Source organism: Mustela putorius, unplaced genomic scaffold (assembly GCF_011764305.1).
Source record: "Mustela putorius furo isolate JIRA1106 unplaced genomic scaffold, ASM1176430v1.1 tig00000135_pilon_pilon_pilon, whole genome shotgun sequence".
Taxonomy (NCBI): Eukaryota; Metazoa; Chordata; class Mammalia; order Carnivora; family Mustelidae; genus Mustela; species Mustela putorius.
The window spans coordinates 1,873,958-1,900,163 of NW_025421292.1; the positions used below are offsets into that span (position 1 = coordinate 1,873,958).

At 40.6% G+C, this 26,206-nt stretch overlaps 1 protein-coding gene and 1 long non-coding RNA gene across 3 annotated transcripts in view; both read right to left on the reverse strand.

Annotated features, from left to right (window-relative positions):
* The window catches only part of LOC123390642, a 42,266-nt gene that overhangs the window by 3,388 nt on the left and 12,672 nt on the right, over positions 1-26,206 (reverse strand). For both annotated transcript variants that reach the window (XR_006605180.1, XR_006605179.1), the window contains one exon: positions 22,007-22,169. This is a non-coding gene — a long non-coding RNA (uncharacterized LOC123390642). The remainder of the gene's footprint in view (positions 1-22,006; positions 22,170-26,206) is intronic.
* On the reverse strand, positions 1,618-2,027 carry SMIM40 (small integral membrane protein 40). Its single transcript, XM_045074699.1, has one exon. The coding sequence runs from the start codon at positions 1,863-1,865 to the stop codon at positions 1,623-1,625; it is 243 nt and encodes an 80-aa protein (XP_044930634.1). The 5' UTR covers positions 1,866-2,027; the 3' UTR covers positions 1,618-1,622.

Consider the following 26,206-nt stretch of genomic DNA (forward strand, 5'->3'; position numbering starts at 1 on the left):
ATTTTCTTTTTTTATTTGAGAGCAAGAGAGTGTGTGTGTTGCTGGGTGGGGAGGGGCAGAGGGAGAGAGGGAGAGAGAATGCCAAGGAGTCTCCACACCCAGCGCAGAGCCCAACATGGGGCTCGATTTCATGACCCTGAGATCATGACCTGAGCAGAAATCAAGAGTTGACTGCTTAACCGACAGAGCCATCCAGGTGCCCTTCCATAAAATATATTTAAATTAAGGTATGTGCATTTGTGTTTTTTTAGACATAATACTATTGCACACTTAATAGGCTATAGTGTAAACATAGTTTATATGGACTGAGAAACCAAAAAAGTTCCTTTGACTTGCTTTATTTGAGTATTTTCTTTGTTGTGTCTGGAATTGAACCTGCAAATCTCTGAAGTGTGCCTGTGGTTGTCAATCACGAAATCTTACCTTGTCTTAATAAAGAAACACATAGTGGGGCACCTAGGGTGGCTCAGTCAGTTAAGCATCTGTCTTTGGCTTAGGTCATTATCTGGGCTCCCTACTCAGTGGGAAGTCTGCTTCTCCATTCCTTTTCCCTATGCCTCTCCCCCCAGCTAGTACTTTCCCTCTCACTCTCTCTCTCAAATAAATAAAATCTTAAACACACACATAACCTTGTACTTTCCCTCTCACTTTCAAATAAATAAATAAAATCTTAAACCACACACACACACATACACACACACACTCATAGCCCATTTCTTTCATCAAGGTACCATAAACACCTCCTCCTTTATCTCATTAAAAAATGTACTCTTAATTTTTAGCCATTTAAAAAATGTGTGCAGTCTTTATGCTGTTTAATCAGTTCTGTTCTCATAATTGTAATGATAGCACAGAAGAAATTTTTTTTAACTTTTCTGTCTATGGTCACAAGAAAGAAAAATGCTTTTCATCTCAATTAAAATATAAGTATAGGCAGGAAAGTAGGATAGATTAGTCAATAAAAGACTTTCAAGTATAAAAGCCTAAAATTGTCAGGATGCCTGGGTGGCTCAGTTGGTTAAGCAGCTGCACTTGGCTCAGGTCATCATCCCAGGGTCCTGGGATCAAGTCCTGCATCAGGCTCCTTGCTCAGCAAGGAGCCTGCTTCTCTGCCTCTGCCTGCTTGTGCTCTCTCTCTCTGACAAATAAGTAAATAAGATCTTAAAAAAATAAAATAAAAGCCTAAAATTGTCTGTGGTGAAGTGAACCAGGTGTTCAAGGAGAAAAGAGAGTCATGAAAGAAGGAAAGGAATAATCCTAATTGTTAGGAGCTTGTTTATCTATTTTTAAATGGATAGTGGTTAGTATCAAGTCACTCTGATATTACCCTTCCCTGGACATTCAAAGGGTGATCTGTTTCATTTTTCAATGTGAATGTTTTCAATATACCAGAAATTACATCCTTGAAACAACTTTAATTTATGATGAAAAATTTTAGGTGGTTACTTTAAAATGTGAGAAGTACAAACTTTTTCAAAATTAATTTCCAATGTGTAGGTGCAAAAAAATGTAAGACAGCTGTTCTAAGCTATCCCAGTGTCCCCTCCATAGCCCCCAGCCGTCCCTTCTCCCTCTGCTCTCACCTCTGTAGCAGGAGAAGAGAATGTTAATAGGAAAGGTGGTCACAATTCCAGCTCCTCCTCCTTCTGAGGTGTTCTCAGGAGCCAGTCCCCAAACTTTGCCCATGGCAGCAGCCACAGTAGCCTACAAACAGCCTCCAGTGTCAGTAGTGTGAGGATGAGGGCCAGGAAGATAATGAAGGCCTTGTCCAAGGCCCGACGCAGGGGACTCCTGGGAGGACAAGGTCCCTGGGCAAATGCCAGGAACACATCCTCCTCATCCACATCACCTTCCTCCTCCGCCATACTAACTCATAGTCTGACAGCTGACTGGATCAGCGAGGCTGGCTGGCATGGAAGCCCTTGCTCAGCAGCACCAGGATTAAAGGGCATGGCAGCAGCAAGTCCTGCACCTGTCAGGCTTGACCCTAATTCCCCCACCAAAGAGAGAGAAAGTAGAGATGAGCCTCTGAGCCTTTGAAACACTCATATAATCAACCAGTGCACTGTGAATGGTCTGGACTAGATTCATAAAGTCTGTCCGCCTTCACTATAACTGGGACTTGGCAACTGAAGGCCCAACACAGACCCATGCAAACTGGAACTGCTCAAGTCATTCTAGGTCTCTAGGCTCAGGGCCCAACATCTTGGGGCCCTACAGAGAGAGGGTGAGCAAGCAGAGCTCATATGCTACTGTGAGCCGCTGTCAGCCCATTCCAGCTTCACAGTGGGTGGTGAGAAAGGCCTAGGGGAAGGGCTCTCCAAACCATGTGGGTGGGGAAGCACAGAGGTAGGCTGGAGGCTGCGCAGGACTACTTCTCCCCCAAGTCTGCGGCCACTAAGCGTGGCCCACCCAAACCCACACAGCTCTCTTCCGGATTTCCGGCCCTTGCGTTCCAGAGGACATCAATAATTGGACCGCAGGAGCCCAAGGGGAGGGCTAGAAAAAGAGAGAGATCATGATTGGTCAGCGGGGCCAGAGGGTGTAATTGGAGCTTAAGTATTGGAGCAATAATGAAGGAGAGTGAGGGGTCCTGAGAAAGAGTTGTTGGCTGGGAATGTAGCCCAGAAGGTTGTCGTTGGGGCGAAGATTGAAGGTCATTTCTTGGCCCTGTTCCTCAGGCACTGGTTGGAAGGTTCATGACGGAAATCGAAGCCCATGTGGAGACCAGTGGACTCCCTGGATTAAGTGGGGCCGTGGGGGATAGGGTAGCCCGCCAAGTAAGCATTGTGCGGTAGTGGACCTCATACCTGGATCCTTTAGGGTCTCTTACCTACCTTAGTAGGAAAACCTTGTTCACCCCCAGTAAGGTACAAACGATGTCACAATTTTGTTTAGAGTCAACTCATGTTATTATTTGCTGTTGCCACAAGAGGGTTGTGTTAAAAGTCAAAAAACCTGGATGGGATCAAACTGATTACATAATTAGGAGGTGTTTTAAATTTTTGTTTAGTATATGTGTTGCCGAAACGAGTACATGTGTTAAATTAATTAAACAAAGAGGCCATTAGACTGAGGTGGTGCTAATGGCGTGGTGGCCTCTGTTAGCACATCAAAATCTAAGCCTGTAAATTCCTTAAGGTTAGGAAATCAGAACGCTGAGGACAGTCACAGCCAACTAGACTTTAAGCTTTTACAGCTGGCCAAATAGTTTACTTTCTTTGCTTCTGCACTTTTATCTGTGTAAGTCTTTCGGGTGGCTCCTGTCTACAGAGCATGCCTAAGCACTTCCAGTTTGGTGCTGCCCCCATTCAAATCCGTTTTTCCTCCAATGCTTAAAATGTTTAATATGCCTCAATTTATTTTTTGTCTCTCTGTGTGACCTTGGGGAAGTCATCTGACTTTTTCTTAGCTTTAGTTTTTTGTTTATAAAACTGGTAAATCTCTTGCCTCACAAAATTGTTATAAGGGGCAAATGACACAAGTGTTTTTTTGTTTGTTTTCATTCTTTGTAATTTGTGAAGTGCTACGTTAATGTATTAATTTCTGATACCCTCGCTTATGTCCCAGGCAAGTTCACCATAAGGCTATACAATCACCTTTTTCTTTCCTTCCACAGGCAGGTTCAGCACCAAGGTCTTGTGTAATGTATATTCATGGGATTTAAAAAAAAATTTTTTAATAATTTTAAGTTTACAGAAAACATTTTTTAAAGTATCCAGTATTCAGGGGCACCTGGGTGGCTCAGTCTGTTAAACATCCGACTCTTGATTTTGGCCCAGTCATGATCTTAGGGTCATATCAGGGTCATGAGATCAAGTGCCCTATTGGGTTCAGTGCTCAGCATGGAGTCTGCTTGAGATTCTTTCCCCTTCCTCTCCCTCTGCTTCTCCTCCTGCTCCTGATACTTCTCTCTCAAGTAAATAAATGAAATCTTTAAAAATATAAGGAGCACAGGCTTTTCATTTCTGCAAGATGTCTTTCAACCCAAGTGCCACATACAGGCAAGAGAAAAATGATGTTATGTACTTTTCAGTGCATGACATCAGGAAGTACTGGAGGTGAACCCATCTCACCCCTGTACTACCAACCCAGTTTGGCAGGTTTCTCCTCCATAAAGTCACAATGTGTCCCTTTGTAATTCCTAAGTATCTGCTACATCATCATATCTCTATCTATTTGCCTTAGCATCCATTTGATAACCCCCACTGGAATAACAACCATGATAATGTTTATTAAGTACTGATTTTTACTTCCATCATATCTTCTTCAGCTTTTAGTCAACAATCTGCTATAAAAGAGAGCATTTCGTTCTCCCTTGTTTATTCATTTATTGATATCCTATGGACTCATTGATCCTATCTTACCCAATAAGCTGTAAAGCCATTACTATCATATTTATTATCTGGACCTGTGGATTTCTATTTCACTTAATGAATTATAATAGGTTACTGTAATTATTATTTTGATGCACAAATGAGCCCAAATTTGTCAAATAAAATAGCCCTTCAAGCAGGATCCCGTGTCCTTCTGAAATGTCCTTAACATTTAAGCGCTTCCTTACTTTCTCTTTCAATTTGTACTTTTCCTGTCTCAGCTTAGGAATCAATCATGTCTTTTTGTAGCTTCTTCTAACAGGGTGACACTTGGAAACCAAGATCTGGGTGCTAGATATCCTCATTGCTATAGGGATGCCATTGTTTGTAGGCCCCATCTGCAAACCAAGCAAGGAAATATATGAACATATATATGAACATGCGCGCGCACCACACACACACACACACACACACACACACTGTTGCTGCCTAACATAACCATAAAACAACCATTTTGTTATACTTGTGGAATGCTGTCTGGAATTCAGGAAGGACACAGTAAGGACAGGTTGTTTTTGCTTGGTGATGTCTGGTTCCTCAGGTGGGAAGATTTAAAGACTGGGGATGACTTAGCTGCTGAGGTGGAACCATCTGGAGGCATCTTCTGGCAGCTGATGCTAGCTGTCAGCTGAATCTGTGCTGGAGCTCTTGGCCAGAACACCTACACAAGTCCTCTCCAAGTAGCCTGGCCTTCTTCACAGTGTGGTAATCTTGGGATAGTTAGAATTCTTACATGGCCCTTGTGGCTCTGAAAACAAGTGTTGCAGTGAAAAGGGCAAAAGGTGCATCACCTTTTAGATCTAGCCTCAGAAATCTTATGGCATGACTTCACTGCATTTATTGGTTACAGGAGAGTCACAAACCTGTTCAGATTTATAGGGAGGAGATATAGATCTCATAAATCCACCCCTTGATGGAAGAAGTGGAGAAAGTTCAAGAGAGAGTGGTGAGTAAGAGGAGAACAAGAGCACAGTCAGTTCTTTCAAAGAATGTTGCCCTAAAGGGAAGGAGAGAAAAGCAGCATAATGTAGAAGGAGATGTGGGATCAGGAGGAAGGATTTTTTTTAATGGACATATTCTGGTATTTTTATATGCTCATAGGAATGACTAAGTAGAGAGGGAGGAGACAAGGGGGTAAAGTGGTAATTTTAGGAGTGGTAGGACTGGTATCCTTGAGTGAGGGGGCCTGGAGTGTAGTCCATAAGTAGAGGAGGTAGCCTTGGATAGATACTTAGATTTGGTGCCTGGAGGGAAGACAGAGTCTAAGGGCAGAAATGTAGGTAGGTAGGGAGATGTAGAGGGAAGTGGAGACTGTTCTCTTCTGTTGCTTCTGTTTTTCAGTGAACTAAGAAGTAATAATCAGCTGGGCACCAAGGGGTTAATTCAACATAGAGAGAAAAGAAGGTGTAGACATTTGTAGGGTCCCAGTGGAAGAGTAAAGATGGAAGCTTGAGCTTGCATATCATAGGTCTAAATTTTTTTAAGCCATTAATCAGGTTAATGGACTGTTAAATATGTCTTTACTTTTACTTTGACAAATTTACCCTCACAACAAAATTTTAAAAATATGAGTGAAGCACCACAATTAGAAGAACATCAAAATGACTATGTTTAATTATTATCACATGTATCTAGGTATTCTATTGGTGGAGCAGATATGGTTGGATGAGTAATAAAGATAAGCATTATTCACCAATTAATAAAATATGTTATTTAAAAAAAATTTTAATCTATTTATTTTAGAGACAGATCAGGGGAGGGGCAGAGGGCGAGCTGGAGAGAGAATGTCAAGCAGACTCCCCACTGAGCCCACAGCCCAACAGGAGGGTTGTTCTCATGGCCCTGAGATTAAGACCTGAGCTGAAACTAAGAGTTGGACACTCAGCCAATTGAGCCACCCAGGCGCCCCTAAAATATATGTGCTATAAAATGAATTTTAGGGGTACCTGGGTGGCTTAGTTGGTTAAGCGTCTGCCTTAGGCTCAGGTAATGATTTCCCTCCTTCTCCCTCTCCCTCTGCTGCTCACCCTGCTTGACCTCTCTTGTTCAGTCTCACTCTCTCTAATAAATAAATAAAAATTTTAAAATAAATAAATAAGGGTGCCTGGGTGTCTCAGTCAGTTAAGCATCTACCTTTGGCTCAGGTCATGATCCCAGGGTCCTGGGGTCGAACTGCGCTTTGGGCTCCCTAATCAGCGGGAAGCCTGCTTCTCCCTCCCCCACTCCCCCTGCTTGTGTTTCCTCTCACTGTGTGTCTCTCTCGGTCATATAAATAAAAACATAGAATCTTAAAAAAAAAAGACAAATTTTTAAAAAGTTAAAAAAAAAAACCATGATGAAATATCACCTCACACCTCTTGGAATGGCTAAAATTAACAACACAGGAAATAACAGATGTTGATGAGGATGTGGAGAAAGGGGAACCTTCTTACACTGCTAGTAGGAATGCAAACTGGAGCAGCCACTCTGGAGAACAGTATGGAGCTTCCTCAAAGAGTTAAAAATAGAACTGCTCAGGATCCAGCAATTTCACTACTAGATATTTACCCAAAGGATATGAAAATACAGATTCTAAGGAGTATTGCCTCCTGATATTTATAGCAGCATTATGAACAATAGCCAAACTATGGAGAAGCCCAAATGACCATTGACTGATGAGTGGATAAAGAAGATGTGGTACATATATACAATGGAATATTACTCAGCCAACAAAAACAATGGAATCTTGCCAGTTGCCGTAATGTGGATGGAGCTAGAGTGTATTATGCTAAGTGAAATAGATCAGTCAGAGAAAGATGATGTCAGAGAAGGACACCATATGATGTCATTCATATGTGGAATTTAGGAAACAAAACAGATGAATGTGTGGGAAGGGGTAAAAAGAGAGAGAAGGAGAAAGGGGAAAGCAAACCATAAGAGACTCTTAAAGATAGAGAACAAACTGAGGGTTGATGGAGGGAAATAGGTGGGGGATGGGCTACAAGGTTGATTGGTATTAAGGAGGGCACTCGTTATGATGAGCACTGGGTGTTACATGTAAGTGGTGAATCACTAAATTCTACAGAGGAAGGCACAGAGAAAGAGCCAACACAGACAGGTGGAGTGGGAGAGGAAGAAGCAGGCTTTCTGCCAAGCAGGGATCCTGATGCCCGGCTCCATTCCAGGACTCTGGGATCATGACCTGAGCTGAAAGTAGACACTTAACAACTGAGCCACCTAGGCACCCCTAACTAATTAGAATTTAAATAAAAATTTGGAAGGAAAGAGGAGAAAGAAAGAGAAAAAAAAAGAAAGAAAACTATGACACAAATGAAATAAAAATTAAAAACCAGATCAGTGGAAATAGTTTCACGGCTAAGCTGATCCCAATGTATTTACAGTAAGGGGTAAGGTACAAAAGATAAAGGTAAAAGGATAAAGATTAAGAACTACAGGAAGCCTTCTTTGGTTATCTCCATTCTGGATTAAATGTCCCTTTTCAGTAATCATAAAAAAAATAAAAATAAAGTATAGAATGCAAGTCATACTAAATAAAGTTATTATAGAAAGAAGGTATTTTAAAATTTAACATTTAAAATTGTAATTAAATCTTAAAAAATTTTTTAAATATTGTATTTATTTATTTATTTATTTGAGAGGGAGAAAGAGAGAAAGTGAGCAGGGGGAAGGAGAAGTAGACTCCCCACTGAGCAGGGAGCCTGATGCAGGACTCAGTTGCAGGACACTGGGATCATGATCCAAGCCAAAGGCAGCCACTCAACTGACGGAGCCACCCAGGTACACTTTAAATATATTTTTTAAATATTTATTTATTTATTTATTTGACAGAGAGAGAGAGAGAGAGCGAGAGAGTTCCCGGAATACAAGCAGGGGGAGTGAGAGAGAGAGAAGCAGGTTCCCCGCTGAGCAGGGAGCCCAATGCCCGGCTTGATCCCAGAACCCTGGGATCATGACCCGAGCTGAAGACAGAGGCTTAACCCACTGAGCACCCAGGTGCCCCTACCCCTTAAATATTTTTTATAAAAATAAAACTACATGCTGTTGCACCTGGCTGGCTCAGTGGGTTAAAGCCTCTGCCTTCAGCTCAGGTCATGATCCCAGGGTCCTGGGATCGAGCCCCACATCGGGCCCTCTGCTTAGCAGGGAGCCTGCTTCCTTCTCTCTCTCTCTCTCTCTCTGCCTGCCTCTCTGCCTACTTGTGATCTCTGTCAAATAAATAAATAAAATTAAAAAAAAATAAAACTACATGTAATTCAAGTATTGCCTGTCTGTTTAGTTGCCAGTGTAACTTCATACTTGTTCTACCTATATATATATATATATATATATATATATATATATATATATATATACACACACACACACACACACACACACACACACACACAAATTTAAGAGTAATATAAATTGTTTAGTACAGGGAAATGTTCTTCAGCCACCATGTGCAACTGTGGCCCTACTGGGAAATGAAACATCACTATATAAGAAAACATTGCTTTCATACTGACTGAGAGAGATTTGACAAGTTGATTAATTTGTCTTTTCTATAACCTAATTACTAACACTGCTAAATTCTCCTTGTATTTTAAACAAGTGTCCATCTTTAGAGTCAGCAACAGCACAACCCATAAATCTTCACAACATTGGGTCACCATCAACTTTTGTTTCAATGACAGGGGCTAGGAGGTATGGAAACATATTTCCTTGGGACCAGAATAGTGTTAATTATAACAGATGTTTAGGCTTATGGTCATGCTGTGTATAGTAGGCAGCCTTCTAAAATAGCTCCCAGTGATCTCTACCTCCTGATATTCATGCCTTTGTGTAATCCCCTGCCTTTAAATGTGGACTAGATCTAATGACTTGCTTGTAATGAATTGAATATGGCAAAAGAGATGGGATGACACTCATTTTTACAATGGACTTTTATTTATATATTTATTTTTAAAGATTTTATTTTTTTATGACAGAGAGGGAGTGAGAGAGGGAACACAAGCAGAGGGGAGCTGGAGAAGCAGCAGCAGCTTTCCCTCTGAGCAGGGAGCCCAATATGGGGCTCGATCCCAGGACACTGGGATCATGACCTGAGCCGAAGGCAGATGCTTAATGACTGAGCCACGCAGACACCCCTACAATGGACTTTTATGAATGGTAAGTTATAACATATGTCTTTTCCCACCTCCCACCTTCTCTCTGCCCAGCCCCTCCCCAAAGTAACAAGAAAGAGAGCAAATATTTGGTAATATACCAACAGCAGTATTACTCTTTTCCTAGATCTCATGTGCCAGTAATTTTATTCACTTTTTTAAAGATTTATTTATTTATTTTAGAAAAAAAGGGTGAGAGCTTGCACAAGGAGAGAGGGGAGGGGCAGAGGGAAAGGGAGAGAATCGTGAAGCAGTCTCCTAGGACCCTGAGATCATGGCCTCAGTCAAAATCAAAAGTCAGATGCTTAACTGACTAAGCCAACCAGGCACCCCAGTGTTCTGATAATTTTAAAGGGCCACAATATACTTCAGATTTTGCTGGCAAGTATTTCTGGATTTCATAAGTCTTTCACCATTTGTGGGACTTGAATGGAATATTATCTTCCATTGTATGGCTCTGGCTTCTCGGTATTGGTTAGGTGGTATTTTTTTAAAAAAGATGTTATTTATTTATTTAACAGAGAGAGAGAGATCACAAGTAGGCAGAGAGGCAGGCAGAGAGGGGGGCAGGAAGCAGGCTTCCCGCCGAGCAGAGAGCCCGATGCAGGAGTCAGTCCCAGGACCCCGAGATCACGACCCAAGCTGAAGGCAGAGGCTTAACCCTCTGAGCCACCCAGGAGCCCTGCGTTAGGTGGTATTATTAAGTCACTGATCTTACCTAAATCATCTTTACATTCCAACACAGGAAATACCTGTTTCTCACGTCTCAAGAAAAACAGAAATAAATCATCCATGAGAGCTGTACCGAAGCAAGTATCATTCAAAATAATGTGAATATCCACATCCAGGGAAGGAGGCTGCACGGTACAATTTCTAAAGGTTATGAAAGCTTGGTGGAAGAGACCAGCATTGAGTCTGTAATCAAAACCCAGTTGCTGAATTTCTTTTCTCTTGTAAAACTTGCCTAACCTTCTTTATTTCATTCTTGTCCAGAGGGTGTGTTAGCTTGGCCCCAAGGTTGCCATCTTTGCTGGGGCCCTGAGGTTTCACAGTTGGCTACACGAACAAAAATGTATCCTGAGTTTTGTTCAATGTGGGCACAAAGGGTAAAGAAGTAGTCTACCCAGTGGCCAGCGTGGTGCCCTGCTGAGATTTGAATAGGGGTGCCTAGCTGGCTCAGTGGGTAGAACACACTGCTCTTGATTTCAGGGTCATGAGTTCAAGTCCTACTTTGGGCATGGAACCTACTTAAAAACATGTTTTCAAAAAAGATGTGAATGAACTCTTTTTCCACAGTTGGAGATTTTACATTGTTTTTTCTCCTTGAATTCCTATTTCATTTACTTCCACCATAGAATTTTATCTTAATTTAATGGATGTGATATCTGAGAGTCTTGTAATGATCTCCCTATATTTCTCTGCAACAAAATCCATTTTTTAAAATTAGTTCCTTTTAATTTCATTTAAACAAAGCATCCTAAGTGTTTCAATTTTTCTTCTGGATTGAACCATTAACAGTAGCGTGAACTGATGAAAATCACATGTCCGCTATAAAATTTGATAATTATTAAATATTAATATAAAATGGTATCCAAAATGCATCTGTTAATGAATTTTCAACTAGTTCATGTATCATTGAATCATGTTGCTGGAATGAGGAGCATTAATTATCAATTCCTTTTCTATTTTTTCTTTTTCATCAATGTAAGGACTAAAAGTCCTTATAATAAGCAAATTATAAGTAAAAGGGAACGGAAATACTTTTATTATAGCAATAACACTCACTTCTTTGAACTCCTTCTGAATTATATGTCAAAAATCACATAATGGGCCATCATTAAAAGTATTTTTAATGATATTCAGGCTGACAACTCCATTATATTCTCTTTTAATTGTGTTGAAAGCAAAGAATTGGAAACCACCTGACTCACTAAAGGATTCATTGCTCAATCATTAAAGTCATTTTCTTTCAAAAACAATATTCCAAATATTCCAAATTGCACTTTTGTTTGACAACCCAGATGTTTTCACATTTCCTCACCTTGAGAGAATGGCATGTAGGCAATGGTAAAAGAGGAGGAGGGAAGAGAGAATCTGCAGAACAGCTCTCAGGCAAACCAGTTTTAGGGAAAAGGGCATACAGCAATAGAGAATGCAAAAATGGGTACTTCCATAACTGGTCGTGCCCTCGGACCACTTGTAAGGACTTTGTGTACTCCTTGGGTTTCAAACATTCTAGGGTAAAGGGCACTGGAGTAGGGAAGTGCAATATGATTGTTAGCCAGCACTGAGTCTACTTGAGGCTTATGATAAATTAAAAGAGAGATCAGCCAGCATGGCTGTGTGGTTGTCATTTCCCATGGATATGTCCAGCCCCATGAGGACAGCGGCAGAGGTGGCAGAGCTGGAGCTTTCACAACAATGCTGGGAAAGGATAAAGTAGCAAAGGTCATATGTAGGCCAGGCCATATGTAAAAGTAACAACAGGATTATTGGTGGAGGCCAGGCAGGAAAGCAAGTGCCAGAATTTCCAGTTGTTTTGTTGTTTGTTTGTTTGTTTGCTTTCTTGCTTGTTTTTAACTAAACTCTGCCTTCAATGTGGGCTCAAAATCATGATCCTGAGATCAAGAGTTGCATGCTCTACTGGCTAAGCCACCCAGGTGTCCCTAAAGTTTCCAGTTCTTAAGGATGAGATCTCCTGGGGTGCCTGGGTAGCTCAATCGGTTAAGCATCTGCCTTTGGCTCAGGTCTCTGGGTCCTGGGATCAAACCCTGCATTGGGCTTCCTGCTCAGTGGGGAGTCTGCTTCTCTTTCTCTCTCTTTCTCCCTCTGCCCCTCTACACTGCTCATTCTCTCTCTCTCTCAAATAAATAAAATCCTTAAAAAAAAAAAAAAAAAAGAATGAGATCTCCTAGGATTGTAAAGTGAGAAGAGAGTCCAAGACCAAGCTTTGGACAGCTCCAATATTTAATGTCAAGATAGAGAAGGAAATGGTGATCAAAGGCAATCAGAGAGGTGAAAGGGATATCAGGAAAGTGTTGGGTCATATAGGCCAAAGGATTTTCCCAAGAAAGTGGAAGCCAATTTGCCATCTGCTGCTGGAAACCAAATACAAGGAGGTCTGCAAAGTCCATTGGATTTGGTTGTATGGAAGTCATTGGCGCAATTTAAAGAGAGTAAGACGAAGAAGCCCAACTGGAGTAGGTCGTGGGAAATGAGTGGGAGATGGGATATGGAAGCAGTCAATACTACCAACTCTTACTGGGATGTGAAAAGGAGGAGGATCATAGGGTTTTCTTTACTGTTGTTTTTCATTTGTTGTAATTATAATATTTATTATACTTTATAATATTTATTGGTTGGTTTTCTCTTCTTTATCTGTGTCTCTCCTTTCTCAAAACTGGAATCTAAGCTCTATGAGGGCAGGAACGAACCCTGTCTTGCCCAGGCTGTGCAGTATACAAGATGCTTGGGAATATTTTTTAATGGATTAGTGAATGAACCAATGCTAAATAAAAGGTTTGCAAAAGTAGTCCCCCCCAAAACAAAGTATATCAAGATATACCTTTGGATCCAAAGACAAATTCCAGCTTCATTTCTTTTAATACAAAGGCAATTTTAAGCTCCTTTGGTTAAATCTTGAGAATTGGACATTCAAGTTTATCTCTCCTCATGCCCCCAACCTCCCTGAAGTAAAGGGGGGGGGGGGAAGTCACAAGCTTATAAGGAAAAGAGGACAAGGAGAAGAGACTAATCAAACAGGAGAAGTCAACCTGTTAGGAATTGGAAAGCTGATAGAGCCAAGAGAAGAGTGTTAATTGACTTTGCCAACCTAGGAAAGCAAAACCATGGGGTAAGAGCAGTAGCTGTGAGTCACAAGACACAAGCTGATTCCTCAGGCAGAACTTAGAGAAGATAAAGGAACAGATACCACCCCCCACCCCCACCATTCCCTTTGAAAGCAGAGATACAGCGGGAAGATGGATTAAAAGTTTTTGAAGAAACACTTAGTTCTCCCCACAGTTGGTAAGCAGGCAACCTCCTAGGCCAGGACATTATTTCAGGGGAAGATTGGAGAAAGCCAAACCACACAGATTCTGGCCTTGGGACACGAGGCCCAGCTGAGAGCAGAGATGAGGCCCCATGCCAAGCACAGGGGCCTTTAGTAAAGTCCGTATCTCAAGCACTGAATCCTTCAGTTCCCTTTCCTCAGCTGCTTCCCAGAAAGGTACAATCTCCTTTCACCCCATGTTAGTCTGATTCTCTAAGAAAACTAACGTCAAGAAAAAATAGCTACAGATTTTGATATTTGAGGGTTATTCAGATTTTTTTAAAAATCTGGATTTTCCTAGAGTAAAGGCTACTAGTTCCCACCAGGATAGCAGAGTGATCTACCAGCTTGGTAGCTTTACCTTAAATGTGAGTGTTCAGTTAAGGATCACCAGATATTTGAGGAAGACTCTGGACAAGGGCAACAAATCAAAATAAAAAGTAAAAAAGAACATAAAGGAAAAGAGACAAAAGAGAAAAAGTCACAAAAACTGTGATAAACTTCCTCATAGATAAGATAGCATGCATATATATATATATATATATATATATATACATATATATATATGTATATATGTGAAAGAACAGGATGCTATGAAAAAATCAACAAAGAGCTGTAAGATCAACAGTATATGAGAAAAACTGAGGACTAATTTTAAGATCCTAATTTTACTTTTATGATGGCAAGAAGCTATTGGCATTTGAAAAGTAACAGTTGAGGGGCTCCTGACTGGCTGAGTCGGTGGGGCATGCCACTCTTGATCTTGCAGTTATGGGTTCAAGTCCCACATGGGGTGTAGAGATTACTTAAAAATAAGACCTTTTAAAAATAAATTAATTAAAAAATAAAAAGTAACAGGTGTTCTTATTATACTTAGTTCAAACAACAAACAAAAAGTATTTATCCTCTTTTTTTCTCCTGAAAATGACGTCTCTAAAGAAAGGAGTGCATCTTTTTCTTGAGAAATTACTCTCCTACTTGTTCTGCCTGTTTAGGTATTATACTGATTCAGCACTCAATGAATTAACAAAAGAATCCTTCCTGTTAAATAGATCCAAAGGGATAAAGGTGCATCTCTTGTTTTCCCCTGTCCCTCCACCACCTAGTTCACCTCCCAAGAGCCAAACCTTTGTACTAGTTTCTCCTGTCTCTTTCCACATAAGGCAATTAATTTACTGTGAAACCAGTGATGCTTTGGCATCAGGCTTCCTTCCTTACTTGCTCAGGACCCTTCCCGGGCCCTGAACCCAATTTTGATTTGAATTTTTTGTATTTTTTTTAAACTTTCTTAAAAAGGGCCACCAGAATTGTACAAGTGTCAGGGGTCTCCAAACCTGGATCTACCAGAGATGGCATGTCTTCATATATAAGCCTGTATTCATACATATTCTTTAAGAATACATAAATGATAGTGTACCATTCTCTTTCTCTGCCTTACTTTTTTATGCTTAATATCCTTTTAAAGATTATTTATTCATTTATTTGACATAGAGAGCGAGCGCACAAGCAGAGGGAGTGGCAGAGGAAAAGGGAGAAGCAGACTTCTCAATGAGCAGGGAGCCCAGTGTGGGTGTAAAAATAAACACCAGACAAATTCGAGGTTTGGGATAGAGAGTGTAAGTGAGAGATAACCAGCAACTGGGGCGTATATAGACCCACAAACATCCCACAAGAGTAAGAGTCAGTATGAACATCTGCCTCTGCAAGAGGAAACCCAAACCGCTTCTGGTCTCCCCTCACCTCCTTGCACCTGCTTGGGTGGGAAGGGATCCTAGAAAGAAATGCAGGAAAAGAAGACAACCACACGGTGCCTGGTTCCCACTGTAGCTTTCCAATGTCAAGCCAGTCCTAGCTGGCCAAAAGAAACGTAATTAAAAGTGAAGCTTGGAGGACTTTTTATATCAGAGGTTGAGCAGATGTGATCTGCGGCCTTCCTGAGTATGGTGCAGGAGCAGTGGAAGAACCAGCCCAGCAAGGCAGGTTCCAATGGGCACTGGGAGAAGAGGAGACAGCTATTACTCGATTACAATCTGCAAGTCCACAGACTCAATGTATTGTTCAGAAGTAAAAGTTACAGCTCGTAGTAAGTGTTATGAGCGAAAGACACAGTGTGAGAGAGAATTAGAGATATAGCGTGGAAAGACATTTAGTTACTTGACAGAGTGACCGTGAAAGGGCTCCCAAAGCTGACTTCAAGAAGGAGAATGAACCAGTCTTAGCATTTCAAGCGGAAGAAGTGGCTAAGTGGGGAAAGTCCCAAGGCAGAGAAGAAGACCTTGGCATGTTCTAGGGCAATTCTTGCTTTCTTTGTTAACCACAATATATGGGCTAAAAACAGAACTACAAACAAACACCCACACGCACACATTTTATCTGCAAATCAGAACAGTCACATCTAAAACAAAAGTATCATGGAACTCTCCTTTTACCTAAAATGCTCAAATGGATTCTGGTATTTAACATCAGATTCACTGAGATATCATTTACATACAGTAAAATTCACTCTTTGTAGGTTCTATGTGTTTTGATAAATTTATGCAATCACTTACATCACCACAATCAAGCTACAGAACAATTTTCAAAATTCCTTCCTGCTATTTTCAAAAAAGATTTTATTTATTTGACAGATATCACAAGAAGGCAGAGAGGCAGGCAGAAAGAGAGAGAGGGAAGCAGGCTCCCACTGAGTGGAGAGCCTGATGCGGGACTCAATCCCAAGACCCTGAGATCATGACCCTGAGATCACAGACCCTGAGCCAAAGGCAGAGGCTTTAACCCACTGAGCCACCCAGGTGCCTCATCCTGCTATTTTGTAGTCAATTTCCTCACCACAACATGTTGCTACTGGCAATCACTGATTTCTGCCACTAAGGGTTTTTTTTAAAAAATGGTTTTTCTCAATGAGTCTGTCTAGATGTTTATTAATGTTAATGATCTTTTTGAAAAACCTGCTTCAGGTTTCATTGTTCTTTCTCTACAGTTCTTTTGTTCTCAATTTTATTGATTTCTGCCCTTTTCTTATGTCCTTCCTCCTTCGCTTTGGATTTAATTTGCTCTTTTTTTTTTTTTTAAAGATTTTATTTATTTATTTGACACACAGAGATGACAAGTAGGCAGAGAGGCAGGCAGAGAGAGAAAAGAGGAGGCAGGCTCCCTGCTGAGCAGAGAGCCTGATGTGGGGCTCGATCCCAGGACCCTGAGATCATGACCTGAGCGGAAGGCAGAGGCTTTAACCCACTGAGCCACCCAGGCGCCCCTAATTTGCTCTTTTTAAAAAATTTCTGGTTTCTTAAGGTGGAAGATTAGATTACTGATTTGAAATTTTTCTTGTTTTCTAGTTTAATGTTTAAACTTCCATTTAAAAAAAAAAACTTCCATTTAAGCATTGCTTTAGTGGTATCCACAAATTTTGATAATTTTGTGTTTCATTTTTATTCACTTCAAAATATTCTCTGATTTCCCGTGTGACTTTTTATTTGACCCATGGCTTTTTGAAGAAGTGTGTTGTTTAATTTGCAAATATTTGGGAGATTTTCCAAATGTCATTCTGTTATTGATTTTTAATTTAATTTGGTTGTAATAAGAGAACATACTTTTATGATTTCAATTAGTTTAAATTTGGTGAGGCTTTTTTTTATGGCCCAGAATGCAATCTGTCTTGATAAGTGTTCCATGTATTCTTGAAAACAATGTTGTTTTTCTGTTGTTGAGTGGAATGTTCCCTAAATGTCACTTAGATCAAATTTATTGATAATGTGTTCAGGCCTTTATATCTGTGCTGATTTTCTGTTTAGTTGTCTTATCAATTACTGAGACAGGAATATGTTGAAGTCTCCAACTATAACTATGGATTTATCTATTTTGCCTTTCACTTTTAGAAGTTTTACTGTATATATTTTGAAGCTGTGTTCAATGCACGACCCTTTAGGACTGTTATGTCTTCATGAATTGATTCCATTATAGTTGGGTCCATATTTATCCCTGGAAATATTCCTTATTGGGAAGTCTGATTTGTCTGGTACGAATATAGCCCTTCTGCTTTCTTTTGATTAGTGTTTGCATAGTATACCTTTTTGTATCCTATTATTTTTAGCTAAAAATTGCTCTATATTTTATGTGTTTCTAGTAGAGAGCATATAATTTGTGTCTTGCTTTCATTTGTGCAACACAGTTCAAAAGTAAAATAGGTAGCTGATAGAGTGAGAGAAAATATTCCCAATACATATAGACAACAAAAGACCAATATGAAAATAGATGAAGAATTTCTACAAATCAATAGGAAAAAGACAAAAAACACAATAGAAAAGTGAGCAAAAAACCTGAAGGGACATTTCATGAAACTGATATTCAATGGCCAATGAATTTAGGAAAAAGTACTTAACTTCATTAATCATCAGAGAAATTCTAATTAAACCACAGTGCAATCCCACTACATATCCCCAGAAGGGCTAAAATAAAAAAGATTAACAATAACATGAGTTGGCAAGGATGTGGAGCAACTAGAGCTCTCATACACCACTGGTGTAAATGTAAAGTTGGTACAACTCCTTTGGAAAATTTCTGGCAGCATCCAAATTGAATATGGATATACATATGTATCTTCTGTGGCTAAGCAATTCCACTCTTAGATACAAATGGCCAACAAAATACATGTATAATGTCTACCAAAAACATTTACTAAAATGTTCATGGTAGCACCACGCATAGTAGCTCCATACTGGAAACTATACAGATGACATTAATAGTAGAATGGATAAATTGCAGTTTATTCTCACAATGGGACATTATAGGAATGAGAATGAACTACAGTGGCGCACAATAACATGGATGAATCTCATTGAAATAATGTTGAATGAGAGAAATCAGACACAAAGATGATTTACTGTGTGACTTCATTTATGTAAAATGCAAAATGGTCAACATTAATCTCTATATTAGAATCAGGAAAGGATTGTCCTTGTAGGTAGTGATTGGAAGGAGTATAGGTGGCCATCCCATAAGGTAATATTCTGAAATATTCTGTTTCTTTCTCTTGAGGGTAGTTGCAGGGCTATGTTCACTTTGTGAAAAAATATCAAGTTGTATATTTATGATATGTACACTTAGGGCATGCATGTTATACTTCAATAAAAATTTTTCAGTGAAGGGGCACCTGGGTGGCTCAGTGGGATAAGCCGCTGCCTTTGGCTCAGGTCATGATCTCGGGGTCCTGGGATCGAGTCCCGCATCGGGCTCTCTACTCAGCAGGGAGCCTGCTTCCTCCTCTCTCTCTCTCTGCCTGCCTCTCTGCCTACTTGTGATCTCTCTCTGTCAAATAAATAAATAAAATCTTTAAAAAAAATTTTTTTCAGTGAAGAGACTGGAAAACAAAAGTCAAATAAATTTTATAAAAGCCTCTTAACAAAAAACAACAGACCATTGATTCCTACTTTCACCTGCATTCCTAGGGTTCTTAGTCTTTATTTTATTTATCTGTTTATTTGGGCATTAATTTTATGATTTTATTATCAAAGTTATTCATGGACACAGTTTAAATACTTCTACAGGGCTTGTTATGGAAAACAATACTACCCCATCCCTGGCCTTATCTGCCCACTTCTCATTCCCACCATCAGTCCAACATAGTTCATTTTGATCAGATGAATATTCATTATTTATCTATTATGACTGCACAAATGTTACTGTGTAACCTCTCATTTTCCCTTGACCTAATAATTACCCTTTTGGGTATTTATTTCTATGTTCTTACCATGAATTCAATGCCCAGATATCCCCTGATACATATTTCTTCTCAATTTCTTCAAACACATTATGTAGTCTATCACTCTTCGGAATGAAACTCCCTCTTGAAACCTCCGACCCCTCTAAAGTGTACTGGCCGCCCTCCAGTCCTTGGGGTTTCCCTTCACTGCCTTCCTAGGAATTCTTTCCCTCCTCTCTTTGACAGATCTCCTGTTTCATACATATCAGGTCTTCTTTTTTATTTATCTCTTTGTTGTAGTAGAACACATCCTCTAAAAGTTTCTGAAAAAAGGGTGCATGGGAAGTAAATGCTTTGAGATTTCCCATGTCTGAAAAATGTATTTGGGACACTAGACTGGAAAAAAAAATGTTCCTCAGAAATTTGAAGGCACCGGGGCTCCTGGGTGGCTCAGTTTGTTAAGCATTTGCCTTCGGCTCAGGTCATGATCCCAGAGTCCAGGGATTGAGCTCCACATTGCATCGGGAGGTCCCTGCTCAGCAGGGAGTCTGGCTCTCCCTCTGCCCCTCACCCTGCTCATGCTCTCTCTCTTTCTCTCTCTCAAATAAATAAATAAAATCTTTTTAAAAAAATAAAGAAGAACTTTGAGGGGATTGCTTCACTGTGTTTTAGCTTCCAGTGGACAACATTCTGGCACTTGATCCTTTATATAAAACCTGTTTTATCTTCTCTAGAAGTTTTTAGGATCTCCCCTTTGTCCTCACTAGTGAAATTTTAAAATGATCTTGCTCTGGAACTGGAATATTTTCTTCAATATGCGGGGCACCTTCACTTTATAAACTCATGTCCATCAGTTCTGGGAGATTTTCTTAAATTATTTCTTTGATGATATCCTTCCAAATGTTCTCTTTTTTTTAAAATTTTATTTATTTATTTGACAGACAGAGATCACAAGTATGCAGAGAGGCAGGCAGAGAGAGAGGGGGAAGCAGGCTCCCCAATAAGCAGAGAGTCTGATGCGGGGCTCGATCCCAGTACCCTGGGATCATGACCTGAGCTGAAGGCAGAGGCTTTAACCCACTGAGCCACCCAGGTGGCCCTCTATTCTGTCTTTATACAATTCCCCAAATCATGTATTGGACCTCTTGGACTGCCTGAATTTTTTTTTCCTCTCATTTTTTATATTGTTTTCTTTTTATTCTACTTCCTAGGGGATATCTCTGACTTTATTTTTCATATCTTCTTTTTCTTTTCTTATCTTCTTTTTTGTCCATCTTCCATATTATGTTTTTCATATCTGCTGTCACTTTTTTTTTTAATTTTCGGGAGTTTTGTTTTGTTTTCTGAATGCTATTTTTTTATAATCTTCTTATTTTATGACTCTAATTTCTTAATTCTCTTGAGGATATTAATAATAGATTTTTGGTATGTTTTCTTCTCCCGTTTTAGTCTCTGTTTCCTCCAAGTTATTTTATTTTTGTTCTGTTTGATCTCCATATTTCAAGACAGATTTTTTTTTCTTGAATTTCTGGTCATCCTTGACTGTTTATATTTAGAAGGGGGCACTACAAGGCTGGTTAGAAGTTCCACTCAATTTGCATGGGCATTTTCAGTTTTGTTGTGATTGTCTTAGTTTGGGTACTCTCAAAAGAGATCCTGAGACATATACTGTAATGGAACTACTCAGTGGAAACATAGGTAGGAGAGCACGGAAGTAAAACGGGAAAGAGAAGGCAGCCATAATGCTAACAATGACTGAGAATGACTAAGGCTTAATCCTATGGAGAAATTCTGAGAAAATGGTGTAAAACACACACCTCAGTATTGCAAGCAAGGGGAAGGGAAACCGGGTATTAATACAACAAATCCTGACAGTCATTGGTTGAGAATCACTCTCAGTGGGGAGGTTATTAATTCCCTAACACTTCTGGCCTGCCATATACCTAAGCAGAATAGCTTTCCCTGGCTTTGGAGAGAGACCACAGGCAAAGAGCCTCAGAGGCTGACAGCTGAAGTCAGCAAGAGTACACTGAAGTGCGACTGCCCAGGGGATATGGGTGGGGTAGTGATCTAGCTGGGCTATCACTTAGATACACCCATCTGCATTTTTAGATCTTTTCTTTTGCCCTTGTCAAAAGGACAAAAAGAGTATCTCCTGTGTGAAAGGTTCTAGTGTGACTGCCAGAGTTCTAAGTGATCTAAGTGGGGGGAAAAGACTGTGAGTCCCAACTTTCAGTGGAAAACTCTAAACTTTCACCTCCTATTTTAGGATGACACCCTTGCTGTCTGTGTTCTCGTCTAGAGACCCTCTACTTGGTAACTTCTAGGATATAAATCCTCAAACTTACACTAGTTTGGGAGAGGAATTCCCATACCTGTTCTCAGAGGAGAGGTATTTGGGGTTCAGCTGCCTCTTAAGTGGACTTCCAACTAGACATTCTGCTTTTGGCCGCGTATTCACCTCCTTAGGTGGCTGTGTCACTGATTCCTTCAGCAGCTTCTGTGATGTAAATTTGGATGCTGCTCTGCTTTCCTCAGCTCCCTAGGGCCTGCTAAATTGGTTACCACTCGCTTTTCAGCTTTCCAGTTTCCAACATGTTGTTGCTGTTGTCTCCTTTTCTATTCTCTTTGCTGTGTGATTTTGAGCATTAAAAAGAATTCTTTAGCTGAATTCCTTCTGTGTCCTTTTATAACCTATATTTTAAAATTACGGACATTTGTGACATTTTACCTCCAGCTGACTGGAGAATTCCACTTCAGTAGCTTCTCAGATTGTCACCAAGTTAGATGAAGAGCAGAGCATCTTGTCTGGCTGGTGAAGGTGTCTCCCCTTCTACTTTCTGCCTTCATTGCTTTAGAAGCTTGAGAGCACTGATTGACCTTTTGCTTTGTATCTAAGAAAGAGAAAGTGATAATGTGAGTCTGCTCACCATCACCCCAAGCCCCAGCACAAGTTTGAGCGCCAGTGGTTTGTAGGCCCCAGTTCATCAGCGGAAGAAGCTGTTTCCTGAGAGACATCAGGGATGCCAGACACAAGTTCTACTACTGTAGGACTCATTGTCCCAGTTTGTCACAAACCCCAGCATTGATGTGGTGTTCTGAGGATCGGTTGATGGCATGTAGGGTATCAGTTGTAGTAACAGCAAAGCTTCCTTAGCAGCTCTGAAAACTATGAGGATTGAACCAGAATGAGAGAGGAGGAACATGGCAGATACTATGGTGGCTATAGCTGATGTTTGCAAACACACATAAGGCCTCTTGTGGGCTCATCTAAAAACACCAAGGGAGGGAACTTTCTGCCAGACTGGTTGAAGCAGGTTGAGACCTATGGTGGTCTGCTGCATTGTGACTCCTAGGGGATGCCTCCCAGTATTTACAACATTGAGTAATTCCCTCTCTTTGACTCAGTGCCGGCCCTGTCACAATGTAACCAGTAGGGTACACTGGACGTGACTAAGACTCAGTTCTGAGCCTAAGCCTAAAGGGACCCTAGTAGGTTCCATTTTTCCTCTCTTGGGAACTTAGAATCTCTAGGTAAGAAGTCTGTCTACTGTGTTGGAGTTACTGTGTGGAAAGGTCAAATGGAGAGGGAGGGGCCCTGAGATTTCACAATAAGGAACTGAGGAAGCCAGTGATGATGAGAATTGAGGCCTCAGATATATGACCCCAGTTGAGCAATTGCTGTCATCCCCTGGCCACTTGAGCCCTCCAAGCTGAGGCTTAAGACATGTGAATGATGAAGCCCTTGTGTACATTCCAGTCCCAGCAGACACCTATGAATCAGAAGCAAGCTATGGCCTGCTGGAATTCCTGACCCACTGCATTGTGAGAAACGATAAAATAATTACTATTTTCAGATACCAAGTTTTGGTGTAGTTTGTTGTGTATCAACAGATAACCAACTGAACCAGAAGAACTCTGGGTTCTTGATGTTTGAGGCACTTCCTCTATCCACCAAGAATGTCTGATGACATTTAGACCATGCTCAAAAAGGACTAAACATGCAGGGCAGATAAAAACAGACTGGTCTGGAAGAAAACATGGATTCTAGAATTTTTAAAAATCTCTAAAAATATGAACTTAGGCATTGTTTTCTTTACTTATTGTTAGGCTTCAAAAGCCTCACAAGAGTGGGAAATGTCCCAAACATTACCGCCAGATTGAGTGGCATTTTGACCTGTCCTAGTATGAGTTCCCTCTAATATGTGGCAAGGGAGCTAGGGCCTTACTCTCCACTTGTGATTTTTTTTGCAGTGGCTTAAATCTGATGCCTTTAGTTTAAAGCCAGGTTAAGTAAACTCACTTTCATACTTGTTTTAAAAATAAACTCCTACAAGAAAGGACATACTCATCTTTATAGAATCTTCCCCATGTGGTGCTGACACATTGTCTCAAGAGGTACCTTAATCTAAGGAAAGGATGATGAGGTTAGAAATCACAGAGGATAGGGTTTGAATCCCACCTCTTTCATGTTCTAGCTGTGAAGCTTTGGAGAAGTTATTTAACCTCTTTCAGTCTGTGTTCCTTCATCATTAAAAAGTGAAAATGCTAATACCTACCTTGAAGGATTGCTTTGAGAATAAAATGAGGTAATGTGTATGAAAGTACATAAAATACTGCTTGGGCATATGGTTAAGACTCAAAAATACCTTGACTTCATTTTGCTGCGTTCAAAGGTTATTGGTGCCAGGATTATGGGCTCAAGGAAGCTGAAAGAGGAGCCAGAGGGCTAGACAGCCCAGTGACAGTTTGGTTGGGTCACCATTACTGCCTTCTCTTCTCTCTATTGCCATTGACATGGATGGTAGAGATAAAAGATCTTCAAAATAGTAACCAATTATCCTATCTCTCCTGTAACCCCTGTCCTTATTCTCTTCACAGAGAACAAGGGTTCTGGTTTTATCTCAAGAAAAGAATGATAATAGTTAACACCAATTATAAATGTGTCAATTTTTTTGCGTTGGGGTTTTAAAAGCCAGACTTGCGGCATAAGAAAAATGTTTTGAAAGAATAATTGGCCGGGTGCCTGGGTGGCTCAGTCTATTAAGCAGATGCCTTTGGATCAGGTCATGATCCCAGGGTCTTGGGGTCAAACCCCACATTGGGCTCCCTGCTCAGGATGTAGTCTGCTTCTCCCTCTCCTTCTGCCTGTGCTCCCTACTTGTGTGCTCTCTCTATTGCCCTCTCTGTCTCTCTGAAATAAATAAAATCTTAAAAAGGCAAATAATTGGAGGACTGATTTTACTCAACATTGTCACACATATGTATATACACATGCATACACCCACACTGACACATGTGTCCATGTCCACACTCAAAGAAGTGGACAAAACTTCACTGGACTTCAGAGTAGGGAAGTCAAGTAGAGCAGGGAGCTGGAATAAGTTTAACCATTGGCTTAGATCCTTAGAAACTATTAATGTGTTTTTCTCTTTGCCCTTAGCAAGGAAATGACCTCCTCCTTACTTGGTTATGGCATCAATATGCTTGTGAGGAGGTTCAGATTGCTGAGAGAGGAAAAGAGGGGCACCTGTGTGGCTCAGTCACTTGAGCATTCAGCTCCTGATTTCAGCTCAGGTCCTGGTCTCAGGGTTTTGGGATCAAGCTCCACCAGTCTTGGGCGCTGTGCTCATCAGAGCACAGAGGCACACTCTGCCTCTCCCTTGCTTTCTCTATCCCTCTGAGATTTAAAAAAAAAAAAAAAATTTTTTTTAAAGAAAAGAGGGGAGCCTGGATGGCTCAGTTGGTTACGTGTCCAACTCTTGGTCTCAGCCCAAGTCATGATCTCATGGTCATGGGATTGAACCCTGCATGAGATCTGTGCTCACTGTGGAATCTGCTCCAGATTCTTCCCTCTCCTTCTACCCCTCCTTGCTTCTTAAAAAAGGAAAGAGCCAATATGCATTGAAATTCAAAATGGGATTTTTCAGCAAGACAAAATATGCTTGAACACTAGACTCTGTGAGAAATAATTTTCTATATTCACTTAGCACCTATTTAAGATCAAGTTCCAGGGGTGCCTGGGTGGTTTAGTCATTAGGCATCTGCCTCCTGCTCAGGTTATGATCCCAGAGTCCTGGGATCAAGCCCTGAACTGGGCTCTCTGCTCAGCAGAAATCTTGCTTCTTTCTCTAGTTTCCAAAACTTTTTCATCACCCCATTAAACCGCTTCACATTCATTAAGTGAACACTCCATTTTCCCCCTGACTTCATCCCCTAGTAACCTCTAATCTGCTTTCTATATCTATGGATTTGCCTATTTGCCTATAGACTGCATATATCTTATGAAAAGGAATCACACATGGGTGCCTGGGTGGCTCAATTGGTTGAGCGTCTGACTTTGGCTCAGGTCGTGATCTCAGGGTCATGATCAGGGCAGGGTGTCTGCTGGTCTCTCTCCCTCTGCCTCTCTCCCTGCTCATGTGTGCCCCCCCCCCGAATAAATACATAAAATCTTAAAAAAAAAAAAAAAAGGAACCACACAGGGCATCTTGTTGGCTCAGTCCATTAAGCCTTCCACTCTTGGTTTTGGCTCAGGTCATTATCTCAGGGTCTTGAGATCGCCTGGCATTGGGCTCCTTGCTCACTGGGAGTCTGCTTCCCTTCTTTCTCTCCCTCTGCTCACCCCCCACCCCTGCTCATGCTCTCTCTCTCTAAGATAAGGAAATAAATCTTAAAAAAAAAAAAAAAGGGAATCACACTATATGTGATCTTTTGTGTCTAGCTTCTTACATTTAACATAATGTTTTGGGGGTTCATCAAAGTAGTGTGTATCAAAAAAAAAAAAAAAAGTAGCCTGTTTCAGTACTACATTCCTTTATATGGCTGAATCCTTACTATTCCATTCTATGTATATATCATAATTTGTTTAGCCATTCATCAGTTGATGGACACTTGGGTTGTTTCTACCTTTTGACTATTGTAAATAGTG

Excerpts from the sequence above, each read along its gene's own strand:
- SMIM40 (XM_045074699.1), bottom strand. The coding sequence starts at position 1,865 with ATGGCGGAGGAGGAAGGTGATGTGGATGAGGAGGATGTGTTCCTGGCA.